This window comes from Chamaea fasciata, unplaced genomic scaffold (genome assembly GCF_029207755.1).
Source record: "Chamaea fasciata isolate MVZ Bird 193981 ecotype frontalis unplaced genomic scaffold, bChaFas1.0.hap1 SCAF_1, whole genome shotgun sequence".
NCBI lineage: Eukaryota > Metazoa > Chordata > Aves > Passeriformes > Sylviidae > Chamaea > Chamaea fasciata.
In genome coordinates this window covers 5,026,772-5,048,994 of record NW_027094086.1, presented here as the reverse complement: position 1 = coordinate 5,048,994, position 22,223 = coordinate 5,026,772, and the positions used below count along the sequence as shown (strand labels likewise).

The 22,223-nt window shown below is 41.6% G+C and overlaps 1 protein-coding gene across 2 annotated transcripts in view; it reads right to left on the bottom strand.

The window, feature by feature from the left end:
- Positions 1 to 708: 708 nt before the first annotated feature.
- TRAPPC9 (trafficking protein particle complex subunit 9) overlaps positions 709 to 22,223 on the bottom strand; it is a 443,221-nt gene continuing 421,706 nt past the window's right edge. For both annotated transcript variants that reach the window (XM_066175518.1, XM_066175527.1), the window contains 2 exons: positions 10,884 to 11,107; positions 709 to 3,830 (listed from right to left, as the gene is read on the bottom strand). In XM_066175518.1, the coding sequence (XP_066031615.1) occupies positions 3,651 to 3,830; positions 10,884 to 11,107 (404 nt within the window). In that variant the 3' untranslated portion in view covers positions 709 to 3,650. The remainder of the gene's footprint in view (positions 3,831 to 10,883; positions 11,108 to 22,223) is intronic.

The window sequence follows — 22,223 nt, the reverse complement described above, 5'->3', positions numbered from 1 at the left end:
CCTGGGTTGCAAGGAACATTTACAGGTCTAGTTTCAATCCTCCAGCAATGAGCAGGGATATGCTCAGCTGGATCAGGTTGTTCAGAGCCCTGTCCAACCCAACTTTGAATGTCTCCTGGGATGGGGCAGCGATCATTTCTCTGGGCAACCTGTGCCAGGGCCTCACCACCCTTAACATCAGTACTGGGACACTGAGGCATTTCACAGTCACGGATTAAGACAAGTTGGAAGGGATCCACAAGAATCAGCAAATCCAACTCCCACCTCCCCACAGGACCATCCCCAAGAGTCCCATCATGTGCCTGAGAGCATTATCCAAACACTTCTTGAGCTCTGTCAGGCTCTGGACTGTGACCCCTTCCCTGGGGAGCCTGCTCCAGCACCCAGCCACCCTCTGGGGGAAAAACCTTTTCCTAATATCCAACCTAAGCCTCCCTGGACACAACTTCTGGCCATTTGTTGCCTTTTATGTGAGTGCCTCTCTCTCTCCTCAGCTGACAGTGAATGGGCACTGACACAGGTGCCACACTATACAGCAGACAGGGTTCACCACCTCTGAGATCATCTAGGAAGAGAAAGTTTGAGTGAAACTGAAATTTCAGTTCTGGGGTGCAACATATTCTTTCACAGACACAATACAGAATATGCACTATTAACAGCAAAACCACACAAGAACACAACCAAGAACTACAGACTGAAGAGACTGGCAGAGGTGTAAATAACAAGACACATGTATTTATTCAGTTAAAGTTACATAACTTATGCTTCTCCAGTGCATTCATAAATGGGATCAACATCTGCTCTCAGCAATGGCCATTTAAATTAGGAATAATTTATTGCAACCACTGGTTTGTATCAGATTTACAATGAACAGTTCAGCTCACCATGTTCAAAATAATTGCTGGGTGTTTCAGAGAAAGAAAAAGAAGTTTCCAATACCAAGAAAGAAAAGCAGATAAGACAAGAATCATCCTTCTTTCAAGTACTACAAGGACCAATCCTGACAGCAACTCCAGTGATTTTAAGCACCTTTCCCTCAACCCTCCTCCAAATTACACTAACACTTAAATATCTTCTTTCTGGACAAGTTAAAAATGATCCCCAGAACGAAGAAATTATTGTGTTTCATCTCTCTCACCAAGACAAGTAGAAGTGTGAGAAAACTGGGTAAGATACCATAATTGCCAAATGAACTAAGCCTCCAAGTTGACAAGGGACAGAGTAGTCTACCATGCAATGAACAGATAGACCTTTAAGGGTCAGCTCACATGTAAGAACTTAGACTGATGTGCACATGTGACAGATTTATAATGGCATATTGGATACCTAGAAAATATGCAGCCTGCTTTCGTTATAATAAAATCTGTTCCCATTCCAAGAGCTTCAGTGGGCTGTAGATCAGGATCCTCTATAAGTAAAAGGCACAGGAATGTTGCATCCCAGGACAGGCTCCACAGAGCAAGACCTTCAGAGGACACAGTCAAAAATTAATTAGAGAATAGTCCCTTAGCTGGGTAAATTGAAGCATCCTGACTGCAACAGCACCTGCTTTACAATACTTTTATTTCAAATGCAATGTGGTTCTTATAAAGCCTTAGCTGTATTCCTAGAATCTACAGGTTATCTTCTGGGAACACTGAATAAAACCCAATTTGGATTTTGCTGGAACAGTGTTGTGCAACATAGTACAAACACTCATGTCAAAACCAAGCTTTTGTAGAGAAGCTATACTGGTTTAGTTCCTGTTCTCCTTGGATCATATTTTCCTGTGTATTGCCTAGCCAGTCATAGAGAATTCAGCCTCATGGCACAATCTGGTCAGCCAAGCTCCACCGAGACAGGAAAACAGGCCCAACTCAGCTGTTGGACCCTCTTTGCAGGGGTGTCTCAGGCCCAGAGCCACAGTGCCAGTCTAAGGAACAGTTTTGTTAATGGGCCTCACTGGCACCTGACAGAGCAGTGAATCATTGCAAATAAGTCTTCAGCAGGGCTCAGATTTTCATCAGGTCAAGACTGAAAACTTCCACTTTCAGGGTTGAGTAGAGAACCACAGCTCAAGCACAAACATTGATAACATTGCCACAACACAGGTTTTTAGAGATAATACCCTGCATACACTGGAAACACAGCTACCATGCTACAGCTATAGATTCCTCAGGTTAGGAATATATTTAAGATGAACAGTCATTTGTAAGCATGCAATGAATGGAGCTTTGAGCACTGTCTTTCCTATGGAAAACATCAGTCACATCTAGAAGTACCCCTGGGCATGATGCAGAGAGCCAGAACTGAGCAGGAAGGGTCAGGCCAGAATTCAATGGGGGCCCATGTTTGCACGAATTCTAAAGAAACAAAGAATCTGCAAAGAGGCTGTGCATGTAGACTTAAATCATGTAGAACTAAGTGGAGTGTCCCTGCCACATCTTGGTGTATCCACCCCCAAAGCATACTACCACCGAATTTAACTATGTATTTAAGAAAAGACTGAGATAGGTTTTAAACATATGGTCCATGAAATAATGTATTAATCATACAGCTAAGACATCTCCCTGCTTTACATGGGGTAAAAACATGTCTCACTATACAAAAACATCATTCTGAAAAATAGGCTAAATTATCAGTACATTCAACAACTACTTTCACGCTCAGGAATTCCATGGCCTTAAGTGCCCAATAATTAAACTTAAAAAAAACCCAAAAAACCACCAAACTTTAAAGAAAACAAAAAAGAAAAAGGAAAAAAACAGACACGTTTAAAAAGCAATATATTAGTATGAAAAATCTTATGAGAAGTGTTTGCAAAAACTCATGGAAAGTTATATTAATGATCATCTGATTAATTCTGGTGGATCTTTAAGAGTCTGCAAATGTTTCAAGTGACTATGACTGTGTAAAACAGAACTGTGAAAGCCTAAATTCACAGGCAAGCCTTAGGCAGTCCAAAAGTTGGCTTATTTATTCTCTCAAGGACAAAACTCTTTTTCTCTTCCTCACCCTCTCTCCTTTCTAGTTCATAGATCTGCCAAACTAAAGGCAGTGACTTTACCAGGAGCAAGTGGCACTGGGCTCAGGGGAGGGAGAGAATAACTGGAGGCTATTCTTACTTTCAGTAACACACTAAAAAGCACCACTACTGCCATTTACTACCAAAGACACCAAATTCTCAGCAAACAAACGAACAAGAGCAAGTCAGTGAACAAATCTAACAGAAATCTCTACACCAAGGGAACATGCCATGGGTCCAGCATAAACCAGGAGGAATTTCATACCGATACACAAATCTTATTTAAAAAGGATCAAACAGGATTACTCAAACAGGATTGAAGACCTTCAAACACATGGCAAAATTCAGCCCTCAAGACTCTTTCAAACCACTGATATGAATGGAGTATATTGAAGTATAATGCATATAGTTTCAAAGGCCTTCTGGAAACAGAGGAAAACTTCAGCATAGTTATAATCTCTCTCTCTCTGTCTCTCTCTCTGAAATTAGCCAAAGCAGCTGTCCAAATGACTATCAGCCAATTCAGACAGTGTTCCTCCAAAGCAGAGATTGTGTCCTGGGGTTGGACAGAAACAAGCTGGGGTCAAGCAGAGGATGTGCCAAGCCCTGCTGTGTGCTGTGGTTAATCAAGCAGCACATAGAGCATTTACAGCTTCGTTGGGGCCACAGGCTCTGTGGCACGGATGTGGACACTGGGAAGGCAGAGCCAGGACAGAGGCAGCTCCCTGCTGCAATTGTCTTCATGGAATTTGATATTCAGGTAGAAATCGCCCGTGTAGAGGAAGAGAAGTGCTCCAAAGTACACAGAGTCTTTGGTTGGCTTTACCTGGAGAAGTGAACACAAAAATCAGTACAAATAAACCATCAACAAAGCAAATTAATGGCAGTTTGCAATTCATTAGCTCCTTCAAAGGGTCTTAGAGTACTCCAACTTCACATCTTAGTAATGCTTTCATACAAAAAGGAGTAAACATCTCGTCCCTATTCTAGTAAAACTGTTAGATTAAAAAATTAATCCTGTTATTCACTCATGCAGTAAATCTGTGCCACAGCTCAAAACAGAACATGAACCTTTAGAAGCCAAACAGAATTTGTTTAAGGTAGAGATCACCCTAAATCTCTCCTTAGACTGCATTTACCAACATCTCTATTAAAGTTCTAAATCATGTCACTGAATTAATGTTTAATACATGGTTAAACACCTTTTAACAGCTTAGCAATAACTAAGTTCATTCTCACTTCTTACTGAGACACAATCTGACTGCAAATTCTAATCAGGAACTTAGGTCACTATCACTGAAATAATGAAGTTTAGCAAGAAACTTCCCAAAAACAGTAGCCATCCTGCTTTTACTTGTCCAAATTAAATATACAGAGTTCACACTGTTTCTACATTTATGTATCTTCCTTCATCAAAAATCCATCTACAATCCATATCTTCACAACAAATAATATATCTCAGTCCATCATTTCAGCAAGACACTTCAGTAATTTCTAACTTTAACACTCCCACCACTGTTCAGCATGTGATAATGTTTGAATTAGTAGCTGCTTCCACAAGATGTTAAATCCAGTTTCAGGATGCCTAGAACTGAGTTAAAGTTACAGCAAATGCAAAACACCAAATCAACACAAAGCCATTCCACTGGATGGAATTTTTCAAAAAATTGTGAAAAGGCAGCTTCATCCCAGCAGAAAAGGCCCAATAGAGGCTGAGGCTCTGAGACAGGTGATCAGGGCTGTTTCCCATTACAAAAAATTTCATTGTATGGTAAACTGGGACATGAACAATGGAGTGTGAACTGGGAAAGTGCTCATGGACACCCTTTGCCAAAGGACAACCTGCCACCGCTTGGGAGGACCACAACAGGGATGGTGGGAAGGCCATGGTGGGGAAGAGGCAGAAGGCAAATGATCAGCAGAAGATTTCAGGGGTTCAGGGAACTCAAGGATATTCCAGAGAGCTGAAAACTTCCAGCCACCACCTTCCATGAGGCAGATTCTCTGTAGCTTTCAGAAGGAAAGGGAATGAGCTGTTTCCATTTTCTCCTGGTTTTTTTTTTGGTTTTTTTTGGTTTTTTTTTGGACTTTCACTGCTGGGTTCTTTAGCCAGGAAACATGCATTCTGTGTAGTCCCCTGGACTATCAGTCCGGATCTCCCTAAACTGGAAGAAGTGCAGAGAGGGGCCACAAAGTTGCTAAAGGTACTGGAGCAGCTTTGCTATAAAGAGAGGCTGAGAGAATTGTGGTAGTTCAGCCTGGAGAAGAGAAGGTTGAGTGGAGACCTCACAGCACCTTCCAGTATTTGAATGAGCTACAGAGAAGCTGGAAAACTCTCTCCATCAGGATCTTTAGTGATAGGACAAAGAGTATGGGGATCAAATTTAAAGAGGGGAAATTTAGGATACATATATGGGAAAAAATTCTTTACTGTGAGGATGGTTGGCACAGGTTGTCCAGGCAATCTATAAATGCCCCATCCCTGGAAATGTTCAAGGCCAGTCTGAGCGGGGCTTGGAGCAACCTGGGATAGGGGAAAGTGTCCCTGCTCAAGGCAGAGGGGTTGGAATGAGATGAGCTTTAAAATCTCTTCCAACCCAAACCATTCTGTGGTTTTATGACTCTAAATTGCAGTTCCTGCCTGTCTGTTCACAAGCAGTCACATCCTCAGAGCTGGAGAGCCCAGGCTGCCTTTGGTTTTGGTGCTGAGCACTTCTGCTGACCTACAGCAAACTTGTATCAGCATTTTGTCATCCACGTGAATGATCCGAGCAGCCACAGCTGCTCCCCTGACCCTGTCCTTGGCATCTCCTCTACTTGCTGGGTACAAGTTTTTTGCCCTCTGGCACCGCGTCTGGACATGCACAACATCAAGCCATGCCCCCTGTTGCTTCCTTCCCCTTTTCCCAGGGCTGCCTGCTTGATTTCTGCCTCACTGGCACTGATGTGGACTTTCATCCAGAGGAGGGCAGAGGCAGGCACTAATGCCAGCAGTGGGTGCAGGCAAACAGCAAGCAAAGCCTCCTCAGGACCCTTAGCTTTTTCAAGCTCCTGGTCTGTTTTTCCTAGTCTTTCTGCAGCATGAAGGAATATCTGTCACAGCCCAGCTCAGAGCCTTTGGCAAGCAGGAAGGTGGCTTCAGGCTCATCAGCATCAACACCAGACATCACACTCATGGTTTGGGCTCTACCCACAGCTGTTGTACCACCACCACTGTATCAACACTTGTGGTTTGGAGAGGAAACAGGGAAGCAAAATGAGCTTGAAAACCTTCGCCTTGCTTGTGTGCAGGTGGCTCTGCAGAAGTTACAAGATGTTTCCTTCAAAACAGGAACCAACTTTGGAAAGTAAGGCTGTGTCTCCAGTGGGGCTGCCTACAAACATTCCCAAAGGATCAGACATTAAGCTGCAGCAGCCAGGTCAGTAGAGGGTCACATCCAGCCCAGCTGCTACACCAGGCACAGGACTAATTTTGAGGTTAAACCTACATTTGGGAGACGAAGGTATCCAAGCTCCTACTACAAGAGGAGGATACCTAGTCAATGCAGACAGTGGAGCAAACACAGAATGGTCTCCCTAGGCAGCCTGCAGAGCCAGAAGAGAGCTGTCTAAACACTGGTAATGGCATGGCCTAAGGCACTGAGACACCTGCACAGGACTGGGAAGATGCCCAGGATGTCTTACAGAATTTCTGGCAGCATCTGGTGGCTGGTAGGATAGGCACAGCACCTGGATCATGGCAAACATCTGCTTTTAAGTAACTGAATCTCAGCCCTGTGTTAATAAGCCAGGTTCTACCTGCTGCAGACCACACCTCCATGGCCAGCACCCCTGGTAACACCTCCTCATTCAGGTGTCTCAGTCTGGAACTGAATCCACTCAGATGTCTGTAAAGTGTTATGTCCACATCTACGCCAGCTGTTCAACACAAGCATTCATCTGATCAAATGCAGATTGAGGCAAAATGTTCCCTAAACTGCATAAGCTCCGATGACTTGCTCAGCCACTCAGAGTGGTTTAGGTGGTCACCTCCATAGCTGGCAGGACACACCACCCCACTGACTGCAGTGCATGACCCAGCTAAAGTATGAGGAACATGACTCGCGCCTGACCCAGACCCAATTCATGCTGTCCTTCAGTCGGCAGCACACAGCTCTGGAAGTGCCACTGCCCAGATATGTGCCTGCATGTGTGTTGAATCATTCATCAGGATGCTGACATTCCTGAGTCAGGGCAGAGTTAAAATAGGTTTTATTAAAATTCCATCGTTAGTGGAAACAAAGATGAGCAGCTTGTGCCTCAGAAAATAACAATCGAAAATCAAGGAAAAAAGTCCACATTACTCCTTTGTTCCACCAAAGTAGAAGAAAAATTAAGTTTCTAGCTCCATCCTAATCCTTCCCTGATTTAGGCTACCATGTGGGACTGCGATTGCTTAGAACTAATTACTACTTATTTATACTGCTGTAGTACTTAGGGAGCTCAGTTGGAGATTAGGGTTGGTGCCAGCTACTGCTCGCTGCCCCAAAGAGTTTACAGTGTGAATAAAACAGTGCCAAGAAAAATAATTTGTTCCAGATGGGCCACAGAGGACCTGCCAGAAGTGAGCAAATGTTCACCCTGGCTTCTGAGCTGATTCAAAATGACCATCTACTAATGAATTTCTCCTCATCTCCCACTACCAATAGCTTGAGCTTGTGCATGATAACACACACAGGAAAAAATCCTGCTTGAGAATAAGTAATGGCACAAGCAGGGACAACAGGAGAGGATGAATTGCTGGGAGTTACAGGATTCGCCACAAAAGGCAATATTTTTGGTTTTAATTTGGTAAAAAGCAACTCTGTTTGATCAACTAATTATTCAACAAAAAGAAATTGGTAAGAACTAGAAAAATTAATAATAGGGCAAAAGATAAACTTTATGTTGTGAAGCAAGATAAAAAAAATAAATAAATCCACTGTATTTTAATGGGTAGGTTCTACCATGTTAACTCATGTTTCAAAATCACCCATGGAACAAAAAATGGCAAATATTTAAGTCATAATTTTTTTCTGTCAAATACAGAGAAAAGTAAGGTTAGCCAAATTAGAAGTTGTGCTTAAAAATACAAATTTTACTTAATTTAAAATGCATGGAAATAACTCAATATCCTTTAAAATTTTCCAGAAAAGATTTTGCTTTTTGAAGCAGCATCTCCCAGAAGAGACTTTGTGACACAAACCCAGGCTGCTGCATAGAACCGAGGTAAAAGCACAAAGAGGTGAATAAGCATCATTACATTACTTCCAAGATAAATCCTCTAACTTTGACTTCAAGCCACAAGAAAGGGAAATACAAAATTGTGAAACTTTTACCTTTTCCACAATTTATATTCACACTGCAAAGCAGCATCTGCATCCCGAAAATTCCTGTCTATATCCACTGTCTTCCATGAAGCAGCAGAAACTGCTTTGAGACTTTATAGTCAGGAATCAAAACTAATGGTGATTTTTTGAGCATGAGACTTAATATGAAACTAGTATTTAGGAAGGCAGAGGGATCTGTTGTGATTGTTTTGTGCCAATAATGAAGTTTCTGCATGACAACAGAGTGAATTTTCAGGGTGTGAGGAGTATCTGCCCTTGCTGTAATACCTGATGCTCCCACTCATTCTTGACCAAATGATACACCAAACCAGACTTGATTCTCCTCCCACCCAGCTCAGCCCTGCAATAAATCATGTCAGTATTCCTGTGCCAGTGTCAGTGTGAAGGCAGCCCAATTAACGTAAAATGCTGACCAACGTAGTTTTTTGCTAAACTGGACAACTTTGCGCAAAAACAAGTGCTCACAGTATCTTGTCCTGATGGGTCTGCTGGGGGAGAGGAGAGCATCTTTCACAAGCAGCTGGAAAAGGGCAGCACCTCAAGCCACCTCCACTAGACAAGAAAAATAGTCAAGTGCCCATGACCTCAGGTTAAAAAAATGATGGGACATTTTTAACAGCTTCCACACAGCAGCACTGAGTTGAAAAACAGCAAGGAATCTGGTCCAGTATCTCAACTTTTGTTTATAAAAAGGAGAAACTATGGTTGTCTTTCATCTCATCTAGTCATGAGCTTCTTTGGTTTTTTTAACCAGCGTCTGTCTCGCTTTTGGCCAAACTCAGAGCATAAGCACAATTCTGAGCATGGTGGTTCTTCCCTGAAGCAACAAATGCACAACCCAGGGCTTTCCCCTCATCCTCCCCAAACAGGTGGAACTTTCTGAAATCTATTTTCTATTCCTAAATTAGTTAGTATGAGAGAAGGAAGGGCCTCTGGCAGACATAAAGGATTTTCTTCCACAATCAGGGCTCTATACCCCAAAGAAACATGACCAAGCACTTCCCCTAGCAGCCTGTGCAGTGCCAACACCACACACAATGAAATGTAACACTTCTTGTCTAAGAGTCGACATTTTGCTCATTTCACCTTTTTGTATGGAAAGGAGGACAAGCAGCAGAAAACAATTCTATTTTTAACTTCTTGGGGATTGTGTTTACAGGAGAAATGTCAAAACACTGAGCAATGGGGCAAAAGCAGGGACCGTAACGTATGAGAAGGCTGCCTGGGCAGGCACCAGAGATGTGACCTCCTGACTTTTTGCCCTGTAGGAGACTCAATCAGAAGGTAAGAATACATCACACTGACATCTCCCTTTTCCCTCATTAGCCTGGAGGGTCAGGCCCTTTGGCAGCTGGGCATCCAAACACCACCACTCTGATTAAAAACTCCACATTGTCAGAAACAGCGTCAAAGAAAGCCATCCCTGGATGATTTCTGTTGACATATTTAAATTATTCAGCTATAAGAATGCAGTTAGCCCCCATTAAAATTCAAGTTTATGGTATATTTCATGCTCATTAGCTTTTAGAAATATTTTCTCCCATAATGAGTAATTGAAAAATATGCATGGTGACTATATCTGTGGTTAACCTTTGTTTTCTTTCTAACTGAGGTTCACTTATATATTAAATTTTGACAGATACATTTTATTACCAATCTGAAGAGCTGACCTAAACAAAGGTCCTAAGCACTATCCCAAACACTCACTCCCTTCTTCATGTTTATTTCATGAGTTACCAGAAATGCTGTTCATTCCGCCCTGCAGCATTGCCTGCAAATTTTCATTCCAGGTATTTTGTTGTGGTATTTTTGGGAGGGAAGGATACGGGAGAGAGTAGTGTTCTGTATTTTCAGTGTCTTGCCTTAGAAGCAAAAAGCTGCTACACTTGAATTTTCTACAGAAATTGAGAGAAAAATCATAATCTCAATTGTTTTAAAAAGGGGCCCTTTTTTTTTCTGCCTCATTTTAAGCATTTCTGTATGGTTTTATAACAGAATGCTAAGCATCCAGGAAATGAACCAGCTCATCAGATTGCCCATTAATGCCTAGCATTTTCTTTATGCAGTCTGTTGTGTTTCCTCAGGACCTGACTAAAACTGATTTGCCGAGTTCCTTGGCTCAGCCTGGGGAATGTTTCTTATGGACTAAAGGAAAAAAACAAAAGTTATTTAAAATCTATTACCGCAGGCTGCGCTGGGTGACTCAAGGGACTGGCAATATGGTATTGAACATTCAATCTAGGGTTACCCGTTCACATTCAGCCAGATCTGGAGTGACCAAAAGTTGCTGCCTCTGATAATTTACTAGCGGGTTGCATGGTTGGAAATTGCAGTCTTAAACCATTTCAGAGAGAACACTCCAGATGAACACAGCAGCACTGTTGGCAGTAGCTGCCATAATCCTGGGGGTTTCCAAAAATTACTCTGCCTTAAAATGCACAATAGAGTAATGAAACCCCTTTCAAATGCACATCATTCAAAATGCTGATACTTGTGACAAAGCAACTTACAGTGTCAATGTGGAAGGTGTTGGACCCCACAAAGGTGATGGCATCCTGCAGGTCGTAGTTGTGCACACCATTCTGGTAATCCTGGTAGGGCATCATGGTCAGAGCAAAGGGCCCCACGCTGTGCTTGCTCCAGTTGGTCAACTTCACCTGCAAGGGGACAGGGTCCCCCACCTGGCAGGTCACGACGGCATCACAGTCACAGACCTTGCCATCAACCAGGATGTCTGCAAATCAAGGAAACAAGTCCTCATTAGGCTGGACACCGGCTTCAGAAATGGCATTAATCTTGACAGGAGACCCAAAACCAAAAAAGTAACCTCAGTGAAACCAGGAGTGGGGGACAGTTAATTTTGGGAAAGAAAACCCAATGCTGTGCTGTTGTGCAGGAGACCTACTTGAGAAAAAAAACAGCTCATGAGGGCCTGATATCTGTCCACAGCTGTTGAAAGAGCTATGAAAAAAAAAACAATTATGATCTATACACAGGCACCAGAAGATATTTTTTTAACCTCCTCCCTTGAAGGCCAAAGCCACAGACCATTTCTCATGGTGTTGCAAATCAACAGCATGAGGTGAAGGGAAATACAAACAGGAACCATCAATACAAACAGCAGCTAGAGAGATCCAGGGCTGGAGGCCCATGTTCATGTGTTACAGCCAGAATAAATCCTTCTGCACGGAGGTGAGCTTTTGGAGCAGGACAGACATCGGCAGAATTCCCAATGTAATACATATATTAAAATCCAGATTATAAGGAAAAGAGGCATTTTAAATTGAACTGGAGTACTACAAGCTCATTCAAGCTTTGCACTTTAAATCACTCTGGGATTTCTATTTTTAATTTTCTACTTTTCTTTCCCTTACTGGGACAGCAGAAAATATAAAGCCTCCAAATTGGTTACTGCTGGGACAATGACAGCTGGAGTAATGTGTCCATTAACCTTGCCCATTTGCTTATACAGAACCAAAATGTTTCATTACCAACACACTATGAAATTGCCAGTCCAATTCCCTGCTCTGAAAGGGTTCCCAGTTGTGCAGTATTACTGTATTTTTCAGATGAGGGTTATCTCCAATGCACTATTAATACAGGAACATTTCTATTTCTCTATGGGTTCGTGTTCAGAGATAAGAGAAAGCCCTGGGCACATGTAAGAAAGCATCCTTTATGTGAATACCTATCCCCACAATCTCATATGCCCATGAGGCATTTCCATCACTCCAGCTCCTCCTCAGTTGCTTGCCTTTTGACATACATCATATTATTCCTCTGCATTGGATTTACATTAGTAATATCCCCTCTTCAAGGAAAGACACTATTTTTATGCTTCAGGAGTTTTCACAGAAAAAAAATAACACCAAAGTGATTTTTTAAACTTAGTTTTGTTTTGTTGCCTTAGACAAAAAGTACAAAATGATGCATGTTCTTGTGATGCCCTTTAGCCTGGCAAACTGAACAAGCCTCAACGCAGCCACTGGATAAAAAATAAACTGAAGCCATTGCCAAAGAAGAAGAAAGTTCAGAAAGGAACATTTATTCCAGAGGTCAGGCCAGCACAACTGAGACACCCAGATGAAAACCTCTTCTTGGCCAAAGCTGCAAAAAGAGCACAAAAAACCCTTCAGTGTTCAATCTAAAGCTATCCAAAACCAGTGTTGGTGTCCCAGTTGGAACAGCTGCTGTTCCAAAATTTCCTTTCTTTTTTTTTTTTTTTTTTTTTTTTTTTTTACAATTAGAACACTGTTGAGGAGTACTGGAGTGCTGTATCCAGTTCTGGGCTCCTCATAATGAGAGAGACATGGACACACTGGAGAGACTCCAAGGCAGGGTCAGGAGGAGGATTAAGGGACTGGAGCATCTCTCCTGTGAGGACAGGATGTGAGAACTGGACTGCTCAGGCTGGGGAAGGCTCAAGGGGATCTCCACAATGTAGATGAACACCTCGAGGTGATGCCTTGTGAGGCTGACCTAGAACAGAGACTAGACAGAGCTAAGGGAATAAAGTAGGTATTTATTAAAAGGCCTTTAAAGGTAGACCTTGGGCAGTACAAGAGCCTGGCCAGGGTTACAACCAAGATGGACCCAAAATGGTCACAAAATGGATGAGAGGTCATGAGGTTTCACACTTTTATAAGTTTTAGTCCATATTGGGGCTAATTGTCCAATTATAGCTTCAGATTGTGAAGTTCCATCCTCCTTGTTGCTCTCTTCAGTTCTCTTTTGTTTATACCTTTTGGGGCTGAAGCTTATAATGGTGTCCTTGGTTTCAAGCTGGAAAGGGATTGTTTTGTCTACCTACCCTGAGAAGAGAACTTACCAACACTTAATATGGAGCTCAGAACTACACACCTAGGCAGCATAGAATCTGAAAAATATGAAAGCTAAAACTTAAGGCATCAGAGGGAGGGTGCAAAGAGGACAGAGCCAGGCCCTTTGATTCAGTGCTGCCCAGTGGCAGGATCAGAAGCTATGTGCACACACTGAAACACAGGAGCTCCCCTCTGACCATCAGGAAATTCTTTACTGTGAAGGTGACCCAGCGCTGGCACAGGTTGCCCAGGGAGGTTCAAAAGCCATCTGCATATGGTCCATGGGAAGTGGCTTTATGTGGCCCTGCTTAAGCAGGGATAGGACCACATGGTTTCTAGAGGTCCCTGCCCATCTCTGATTCTCTGAAAGGAAGTGATAATCACCACTGTATTTTAGGGAAGGGCTAGAAAACCTTTTTGGCATTGGATTTCTTCTGCAAGAGTACACTGTAATGCCATGGGCTATCCTGTCCAACATGATCAATTTCCTTTTTGCAGTATTGCCCTAAGATCATGGAGGTAAGGTAGTGGTTATAATGATATACCATTATCAGGGTTTAACTGACTTGAGTTTCTCAAAACATAAAGAATGCATGTCTGTGGATAACCTTTATGCTTCTCAGTCTCCTGGCACAGAGCTGAAGTCCAGTTGCTTCCTTCAAAACCAGTAAATTTACATCAATTCATTACTTTATATCAGTTCATGTTTTCAAGCTTCTCCCTGCAAGGTGACTCCTTTCATTAACTTTAAAAAAAAAAAAAAAGAAAATTAAAAAAAAAAATTAAAAATCCCACTTGTTTTCTGCTTTCTCCATCCAGTGGGTTTTACAGCTGCACAAAGGGTTAGATCCCCAGACCAGCACAAACATTTGGAAATACTCCCTAAGCTTAGTGGATGAATCTATGTTTTCAAGCCGCTCATCAGTTGCCTTTTAGCTTCAATGGTTTGCTGTAGGAATTGTAAATGAACCCTTTGCCCTCTATCTCTACCTTTGTATCTAAGAATAGCTCAGAGCATTTCTTTCTAATATCTTCATGAGAAAATAGAAAATCCAAACAAAAGGGAAGCAATTAAGTCTGGCTCAACCAGATTACCTTTTATGCATACCTAAAAAAAAAAAAAAAAAAAAAAAAAAAAAAAAAAAAAAAAAAAAAAAAAATCCATTCATTTAGATTGATTTAAGAGTGTGTGTGCATGCCCAAGTGTTTGTGTACATATTGAGAGATAATTTCCTTCCTTCCCAGAACACACTTCCCTCCTGCAGTACCGGAGCCAAGGATCTCAATGAGATGTCAGATGAGAAAGCACACATGGCTGGCGTGCAAAATACTATGGAAAGGAGTGTTTAAAAACAGCCCCCTTTCATCAGGGAGAACAGCTTGGTTTGACAGGCAGCTTTACTCCCTTCCTGACACAGAAAACATCTCATGGACCATACGGATTTGCTTTAATATTTTCATCCATGAGCAGAGGAAAAGCCATGTGCACAGGGTCCCATTTCTGCAGATTCAGCTCACTCACACAGATGGCATATAAAAGCTGAGACTGCTCACACCACTGCTGTGAGAGTGAATCATTATTGGCTTAGGAGCACAGGAGCTCTGAATCAGAACATGCAGTCACTAGCACAGAAATCAGTCGTGGCTGTATCTCCATCCTACAAAGATTCAGATACAAGAGAAACCGCACTTCAGAAAATTAGAAGGACCAAGTTTAATTCCAACTGCATATATAAATTGCATTTTAAAAGTGGCAGCATAAAATCTGGATGACAGAAGGGGGAAAAAAAAGCATAAAGACCTAGCAATCTCCCAACCTCCTTCTAATTAAAAGTTAAATAATTTTTGAAGTAATGCACTAAGCCAACAGAATGCTGTCCTCCCCACCCCTTTTCCTGTTCATTTACCTACAATGCCCACAATGTTGACATCCCTGGGTGCCAGAATTTCCCTCCAATGCCTGACAGCCATGAAAAAAAGGACAGACATTGTCTCTGCCACACATTAATGAACAGGCACGGGGCCATTCTCTTTTCCCTCTAGAACCTTCCCTAAGTGAATACTGTATCAAGGGAGAAAATGTTATCCAACACATTTTGGAAGGTGGAGGATGAGGTTGCTGCAGAAGGGTGATCAGAAAGCCTTGATTTTTCATTGACAGCCTTTGCCAAGCTTTTTAGGATCTCCATGATTTAATCTTTAAGATGGAAAAACTACTTCATGGCCCAGCTGATGGGTGAGGCTTATTGACACCACAGGAAGTCTATGAGAGACCATTATGTGAAAATAAAACACCAGTATTCTTATAATGCCTTTCTTTCAGGACCTCGGAACTCTCAAGAAAAGGGAATGAATGTTACTAACAGGAAGACAATGACTATTCCACAAGAAGAACATCATTTACCATCACTTGCCAGGTGCACTTCTGTCTACATCACCCAAAGGAACCCCTTGGAAATAAATACATTAATAACATTTTGTGTTATTTATTCTGCTCATATTAACACACAGTAAGTTGTTCTTGCCACTTTGTCAAGTTCCCATGCAAGAACTCACAACTCATTGGTGCCCCTGTATATCAAGAGTCCTGACTCATGGCTAATTGCATTTTCACACCCAAGTCCCTCTTTGCCACTGTCAAAGTTTAATTTTGGAAAGCCACATACAAATACATTTAATTTCAGTGGAAAGGCATATTCCAGCAATGTTTTCTCTCCTCACTCATTTTTGAGCTGATTTTAAAAAAAAAGCTGCAGAGAAAGGCAGAGTGGTTTCGCCCACCATTACAGGGAAGGGATGGAGAAGTTGGCTATTTCCCTTTAAACTGGATGTTGAATCCCCAGCTGACGCACGTGCCCTGCATTGTCTGCAGCTGGGAACTTGGCCCAGGACTTTGAGCAAACACCTCACACAGGAATGGCTCTGCACAAACTAACTGGCCAACAAAACTCAAGGCATGAGATGCCCAGATGAGTAAATACCATTCACATAAAAGGTAAAAGAGATCTATAAAACCAGAAAATCAAGTCCTGCCTAGCTTTGCTGTTATAGTTAGGGTACTCTGTCAATCAATCTTTGCAATTATTAATTAAAAAATACTAATTTACTCATCTTAGTCTGTGAACCAGGAGAGCCATGGCCTGGGGAGGGGAGAGAGCTGCAGCATCACTGACATCTCTGGATAATGTCCATCAGGTACTTTGATGGAGGAAAGCCAAAGAACCAGAACCCATGCTAGAGTTGCTGCAATGAAGGTCTCATGGAATGTTTCAGTTTTTCTGAGTTCAAGCAATCTAAAATGCTGATCAAAATGTTTGCCCAGGCCAGTTTTCCTTCTAATTGCCTTAAAAGAACACAGAAAGGGCCAGCCATGATGTCTGGAACAACTTCTCTATATTTCTTTTTTTTTTTTTTTCCCTTAACCATTTTTGCAAGAATATTTGTTCAAGACTTTGCAAAGAACTTAATAATGAAAAGGGAATTATTTTTGAAATAATCTATTTGGAAATAGGTTTAATCAATTCTCTCCATTTCTGATCTTACATTTTATGCAGGTGCAAAAAAAGATCAGATAGGAGGAAAATATCTGTACTACAGGCAAACTCTCTGTACAAAGCAGATCCTGCCTGTCTCCACACAAGCAAGTTTCCCATCCCTCCCCTCATGCTCTGTGTCAAGTCAGGAACAGATTTATCAGCTTAGGTTTTTGGGGCAGCTTAGAGGAGCAGGTGACATGTGGCATTCTACTGAGACAAGAGGATCCCTGGATTTTCCTGTGTCTCCTCTAAAGTCTAAACCTTAATGCTGTTTCTGTTTTCTCTTTGCACTTGCTCTCCCTAATGTAGACCAGTTTCCTTTCATTTTCCAAACCATTCCTGCAAATTATTTGCACACAGAGAGGCAGATTTGGTTACATTCATTTGTCCATGATGAGTTTCTGCAGCACTTTCAGAGCTGAATACATCCATACAAAAGATATTTCTATGAATATAAAAACTGTGTTCCCTGTCACTTTCACCAGGAAAAAGCTGAATGGTTATTTAATAATACAAGACCTCCTAGCTTCTTGCATTAAACTTTCTGTCTGTGATTTGGACCTGCTCCTTGCACCGAACCTGAACATCTTAATTTGGAGTAATATCTTCATATTCATTCATTGTTATACTGACACAATAGTGAGGGAAATTCGGCCCCTGCTGAATATCCCTGCAGTCAGTATTACCAGAGCACAGAGGTATACAAATGTTTGTGTTGTAACAGGTTCAAACTACACAGATATCTCACCTTGTCAACCACTGCTAGTCCTGTCCTAAAAACTGCCCTTATATTCAGAGCCTGCTGCTCCAAACCCCCTGTGGACCTGAAGAGTTCAGCTCCTCTTTGGGTCAAGGCCCTTGGACAGTGATGAATGAAAAATGCAGGAAAGGATATGAACAGACTATTGCAGCTTCCTGCAAGTACCAACAACCCAGAAACCTTCAGCCAACATCAGGGCATGAACCAGAAAACAGGAAAGTTGGCAGAGGATGGGATAACTGGAAATGAATATAGGCTGGTGAAAGAGGCAATTGCTTTCACAAGACCTCTGAGCTGCCCTGTTCCTGGCAGACTTCCCATTCCCAAACATTTTAGAATTAAATTAAGGACACTTTATTTCCTCCAAAAGCAATTAAAAAGAAAAACACATTTAAAATATAGTTCTAGCAACAATAAGCAATTAGTCTTCGATAATTGTCCGTGTCTTCCTATTTAATCACTCTTTTGCAGTGCCCAGTATGCTGATGACAGGTCCCAACTGGTCCCATTATCATTCTTGCCAAATTGTTCCCAGTTTGTGTCTGTTCTTAACTCTGTGATGGCAACGGGCTGAGGATGCTGCAGCATTCCATGGGAGTCACTTGCAAAAGGATTCCTCAACCTTGTCGCTTGCCCTGAGTAAGATTTCTTCCTCCAAATCAGGGCAATGTTTATGTTCAATTTTAAACTCCAAGACATGTGACCAGCATTCAGTTTTAGCTACTTGATCTTGGCTATGAACATCTAAATGTGGTACAACCTTCTTCCATTAACTCCAAATAATAGGGTCACGCTGGCTGAGGAGGGAAGCGTGAAAAGGACTCATGCTCTGGGGTTTCACTGCCTCCAGCTTCTACTTGGGATCTTAAAACCTGAATGCACATTAACCACAGATCTATTTCAGAAATGTGTCAGTTCAGTTTAACCTCCCTGGTTTTGGTGGGAGTTATTTTACTTCACACATGCCTTTTATGACAGACATTTCTCCTTCCCTAAGAAATTGCTGGCACATGGATGGCACCTGCTTGTCTCATCCTCTGGCAGCCAAGATAACCTGTGATTTGGTGCTTTGCCCAATTTGTTATCAAGTGAAAATCACTTCAGAGTTTATACGGCTTGTGTCCAGTCCTAATGTAAATGCTCAAAGGCAGATCCTTAAAATTTTAAGATGCTCAAAGCTCTGTGTTTTCCAGTAAGCCTAAGCTCCTTTTGACTTATTTTAAATTATTCCATGGCATACCCCCAGTGTGCTTAAATAGTCTCCTTTATGAATTTGGGCCAACCCTTTTTTGTCTGTTCATCACAAGCAGGTTTGACAAAATTTCTTTTTATTATCTGCTACACAGGCAGGATGTCAGGCTGGCATACGGTGTGTGTCTTGTGTTTGAAATTTCACAAGCCTGGGATTTGCATGTTATTTTAAGTTATTGAAAACTTTATTTCTATAGCTTGTCTGTGTCAGGACTACTTTCAGAGTGTTCTGATCCAGCCCTGGGGGGGGGGGGGGGGGGGGGTGAGAAATGGAGGGGGAAAACACCCCTATATTACATTTAAACAAAACTAAATCATATTAGGATGTATCATATAACATTGGTTTTGGTATATTGGCAGCTTTGTGCAAAACCTCTGCAGGAACTGAACTGAATCATAAAATACCCTGAATTAGAAGGGAACACACAAGGATCATTGAGTCCAACTTCTGGCTCTGCACAGGACAAACCTAAAAATCACACCATGACATGACTTAACCTACAGTTTATGAAAGCAAATCATCTCTTTCCTCACTGGTTGCTTAATGAGACTTTAAATTTCTCCTTTTTTCCTGCCATTCTGCAGTGAAGGATGTTGGACAAACTTCTGCTTCTGTAGAAGAGATTTTGAAAAGCCTCATGCCAACTCTGACAGAGTTTCTGACTTGTGGCTGCAAAAGTTAATGGTAAAAAAAAGAGCCTATAGCACTTTGTGCTATTTTGGGAGCATATCTCAGCCTCAGAGCAGGTTTAGTCTAGACACTGGGTGAATTGCAGACCTCCAGGGAGTGTTACCTGCTCTAGAAATCAGTGATATGGGTGGTGATTGTGGCACATTTGCTACGGAGATGGCAGTGAACTTCAACTGCTCGCAAGGGAAGTAATGCCTGTTTAACAGCAGAGACACAAAACTAGGCTCCTGTACTCAATTCTGTGCATGCAAAGTCAAATATCTGAGTTCAAGTCACACAGCTTACTTACCCAAAATCTCATGGAATATGGCAATAAGGGAGTGGAATTTTTTTCCTGGATTTTCTACCATTTCAAGTGGAAACTATTTTCTGCATTACCCATTCAACAAGCACACAGTGGTATGGATTCTCACAGAGATAACACGTAACAGGGAGTTGGTTTGGTTTGTTTTGGTTTGGTTTTTTTTTTAGTTGGTGGCTAAACTAATCCAATGTGTAGTATCATTGTGTTTTTGAGGTCTGTAGGAAGAGATCTGTGGGGTACTGTCTGAAGCAGAAGGAACTCAAATGCAAGTGAAAAGAGAGATGAGGGCAATATCTCCATCCCCAGATGTACAGAGACACTGGTGCAAGATGCTTTAAGTAAACAAACAAAAAAGAGTTATACTGATTTTTTGAAGAAAAATTGTGGGTCTGTGACTCATTTTCCATACTTGTCTTTAAAAAAAACAAACCATGAGACACTGCATGAGATGCCCAGGCCATAAGAATTTTTGTGTCCTCGTAGATCAGCCACAGCCTGGTACAAGATAATATATAACCTCCTATTAACTGGCAGGTAGATGATTTACCATATTTCAGTGGCTGTGTAAACATGAGCAGTAGGTCACAGAGCCTCAGGGGCCTCCAGGACTGAAATGCAGCCAGCCAGGACTGAAATGCAACGAGCTGAGCTAAATGAGGGCTATTAAACCAGGCCAGGCACAGACTCTGTGCAGGACAGGGGTGACGTGTGGTTACCAGACTACCCGTGCCCAATGTCCACACACTGGGGGTGCTCAGAAGCAGGGGTGCCCACTAAAATGAACATATTCTTCATCAAGTTTCTTTAAATTTCACTCACAGCTTATCTGAGTCTGATGACTTCAGTTGTTTCACTTGCCAGTGGATTGTGTTAATTTTTCCCCATTTTCCCTATGTATGATTAGTCCACTTTTGCATTAAGGCACAATAATCCAGGCAGATGTGAGCTGGAAACTCTCAAACCTTACTATGACTTCTTTATTCTGATTGCATCCTGCTGCTGTATCATGACCTGTCTCAAAATCCAATCTGAATGCTCAAAAGAACTGCAATAATAGATATATGAAGATGGAAGTTTCCAGTCATCATCTGTGACACAAATCCATATTTTTCCTTGCTAGATTGGATATGAACACCCAAAAAAAAAATCAAGCTTAGAGAAAACAAGAAATCTTTAAGCCTAGAGTCACCAAACCAAACTACTTTTGGCCTTTCTTGGAGATATTTCTGTTAATAATTTACTACTTCTAAAACTGAACATGCTCAAAACCTAGGTCCTGAATTTTTCATGAAGTCCTTTTCTCCCCATACCTGTCTTAATTTCAGAAATAAAATCAGACTCCTTCCTGCCAATCTCAGCTTTCACTTTGACTTGATATCCTCTCATGACTCATGCCTCCAGCCTGTGATTAAATCCTGATGCCATTTTCTAGAAAACTTCTCCAAAACTGACCTTTTCGCTCTGCCTACATTGCCAGCCCCACTCTGAGAACTAATAGGATTATACGCCTTAAAAATTAAAGTCACTTCATCTCTGCTTTTGACACCTCCAAACTTTCTATTCTCCTGAAGCCCTTGCACCAAATATCAACCTGTAGGTCCATGACCTGGCTATGTTCACAAGGCACCTTGCAAGGATCTCATTCCCAGCTTTCTAGATACAGCAGTAAAGCTCAGCCCAGGCTGAATTCCCACAAAATGACCCATCTTTTCCTGTGCCCGTTGCTGAGGTCACTCAGTAATAACCACAGAAAGCTGGTGATTGCTGCAGAAGTGACATGCTGTGCTCACTGCTACCTGTGCTACCTGTGGGCTACAACCTGTGTGCGAAACTGCTTCTCTCTCATTACTCTGTTATATTATTTTTGCTATTCCTCCTCCCTGGTGACCTGGTTTTTTTACATATACAATATGTATCTACATATACCATATGTATCATATATATGCTATGTATATAACATATAACACAGACATACATATCTTTATATGTGTGTTTATATATCTATATATTTATATAGATAAAGATATAAAATGATAGACTATAAGCACTCAGGGACATAGACTATAAGCTCTTAGGGACCAAAATACTTCTGTTCCTAAGAGCTTAGCAGAACAATTTGTATGGCACCTAGAACTACACAGACCTATTTTCCTCAGATGTGAAGATGGCACTGCTAGAGAATCAGAAACAATTAAATAAAAAAAAAAAAACCCAAACAAAAACAAACAAACAAAACCACAACAAAAACAACAAAACCCACAAACAAACAAACAAAAACCCACCACCAAACAAACCTAACCCTAAATAAATTAAAATTTATTTATTTATGTATCTCAAATCTGGTGGCGCAAGGAAGTAAGCATGGCACCAGCTTTCCACATGGGGACACGGAGACATTTTAGGGAGGAGTTAACCTGTCCTGGGAAGAGAAGTAAGGAATTCTCACTAAGCAGAAATGAACTAATAAGCTACCAAAAAGAACTAAGAG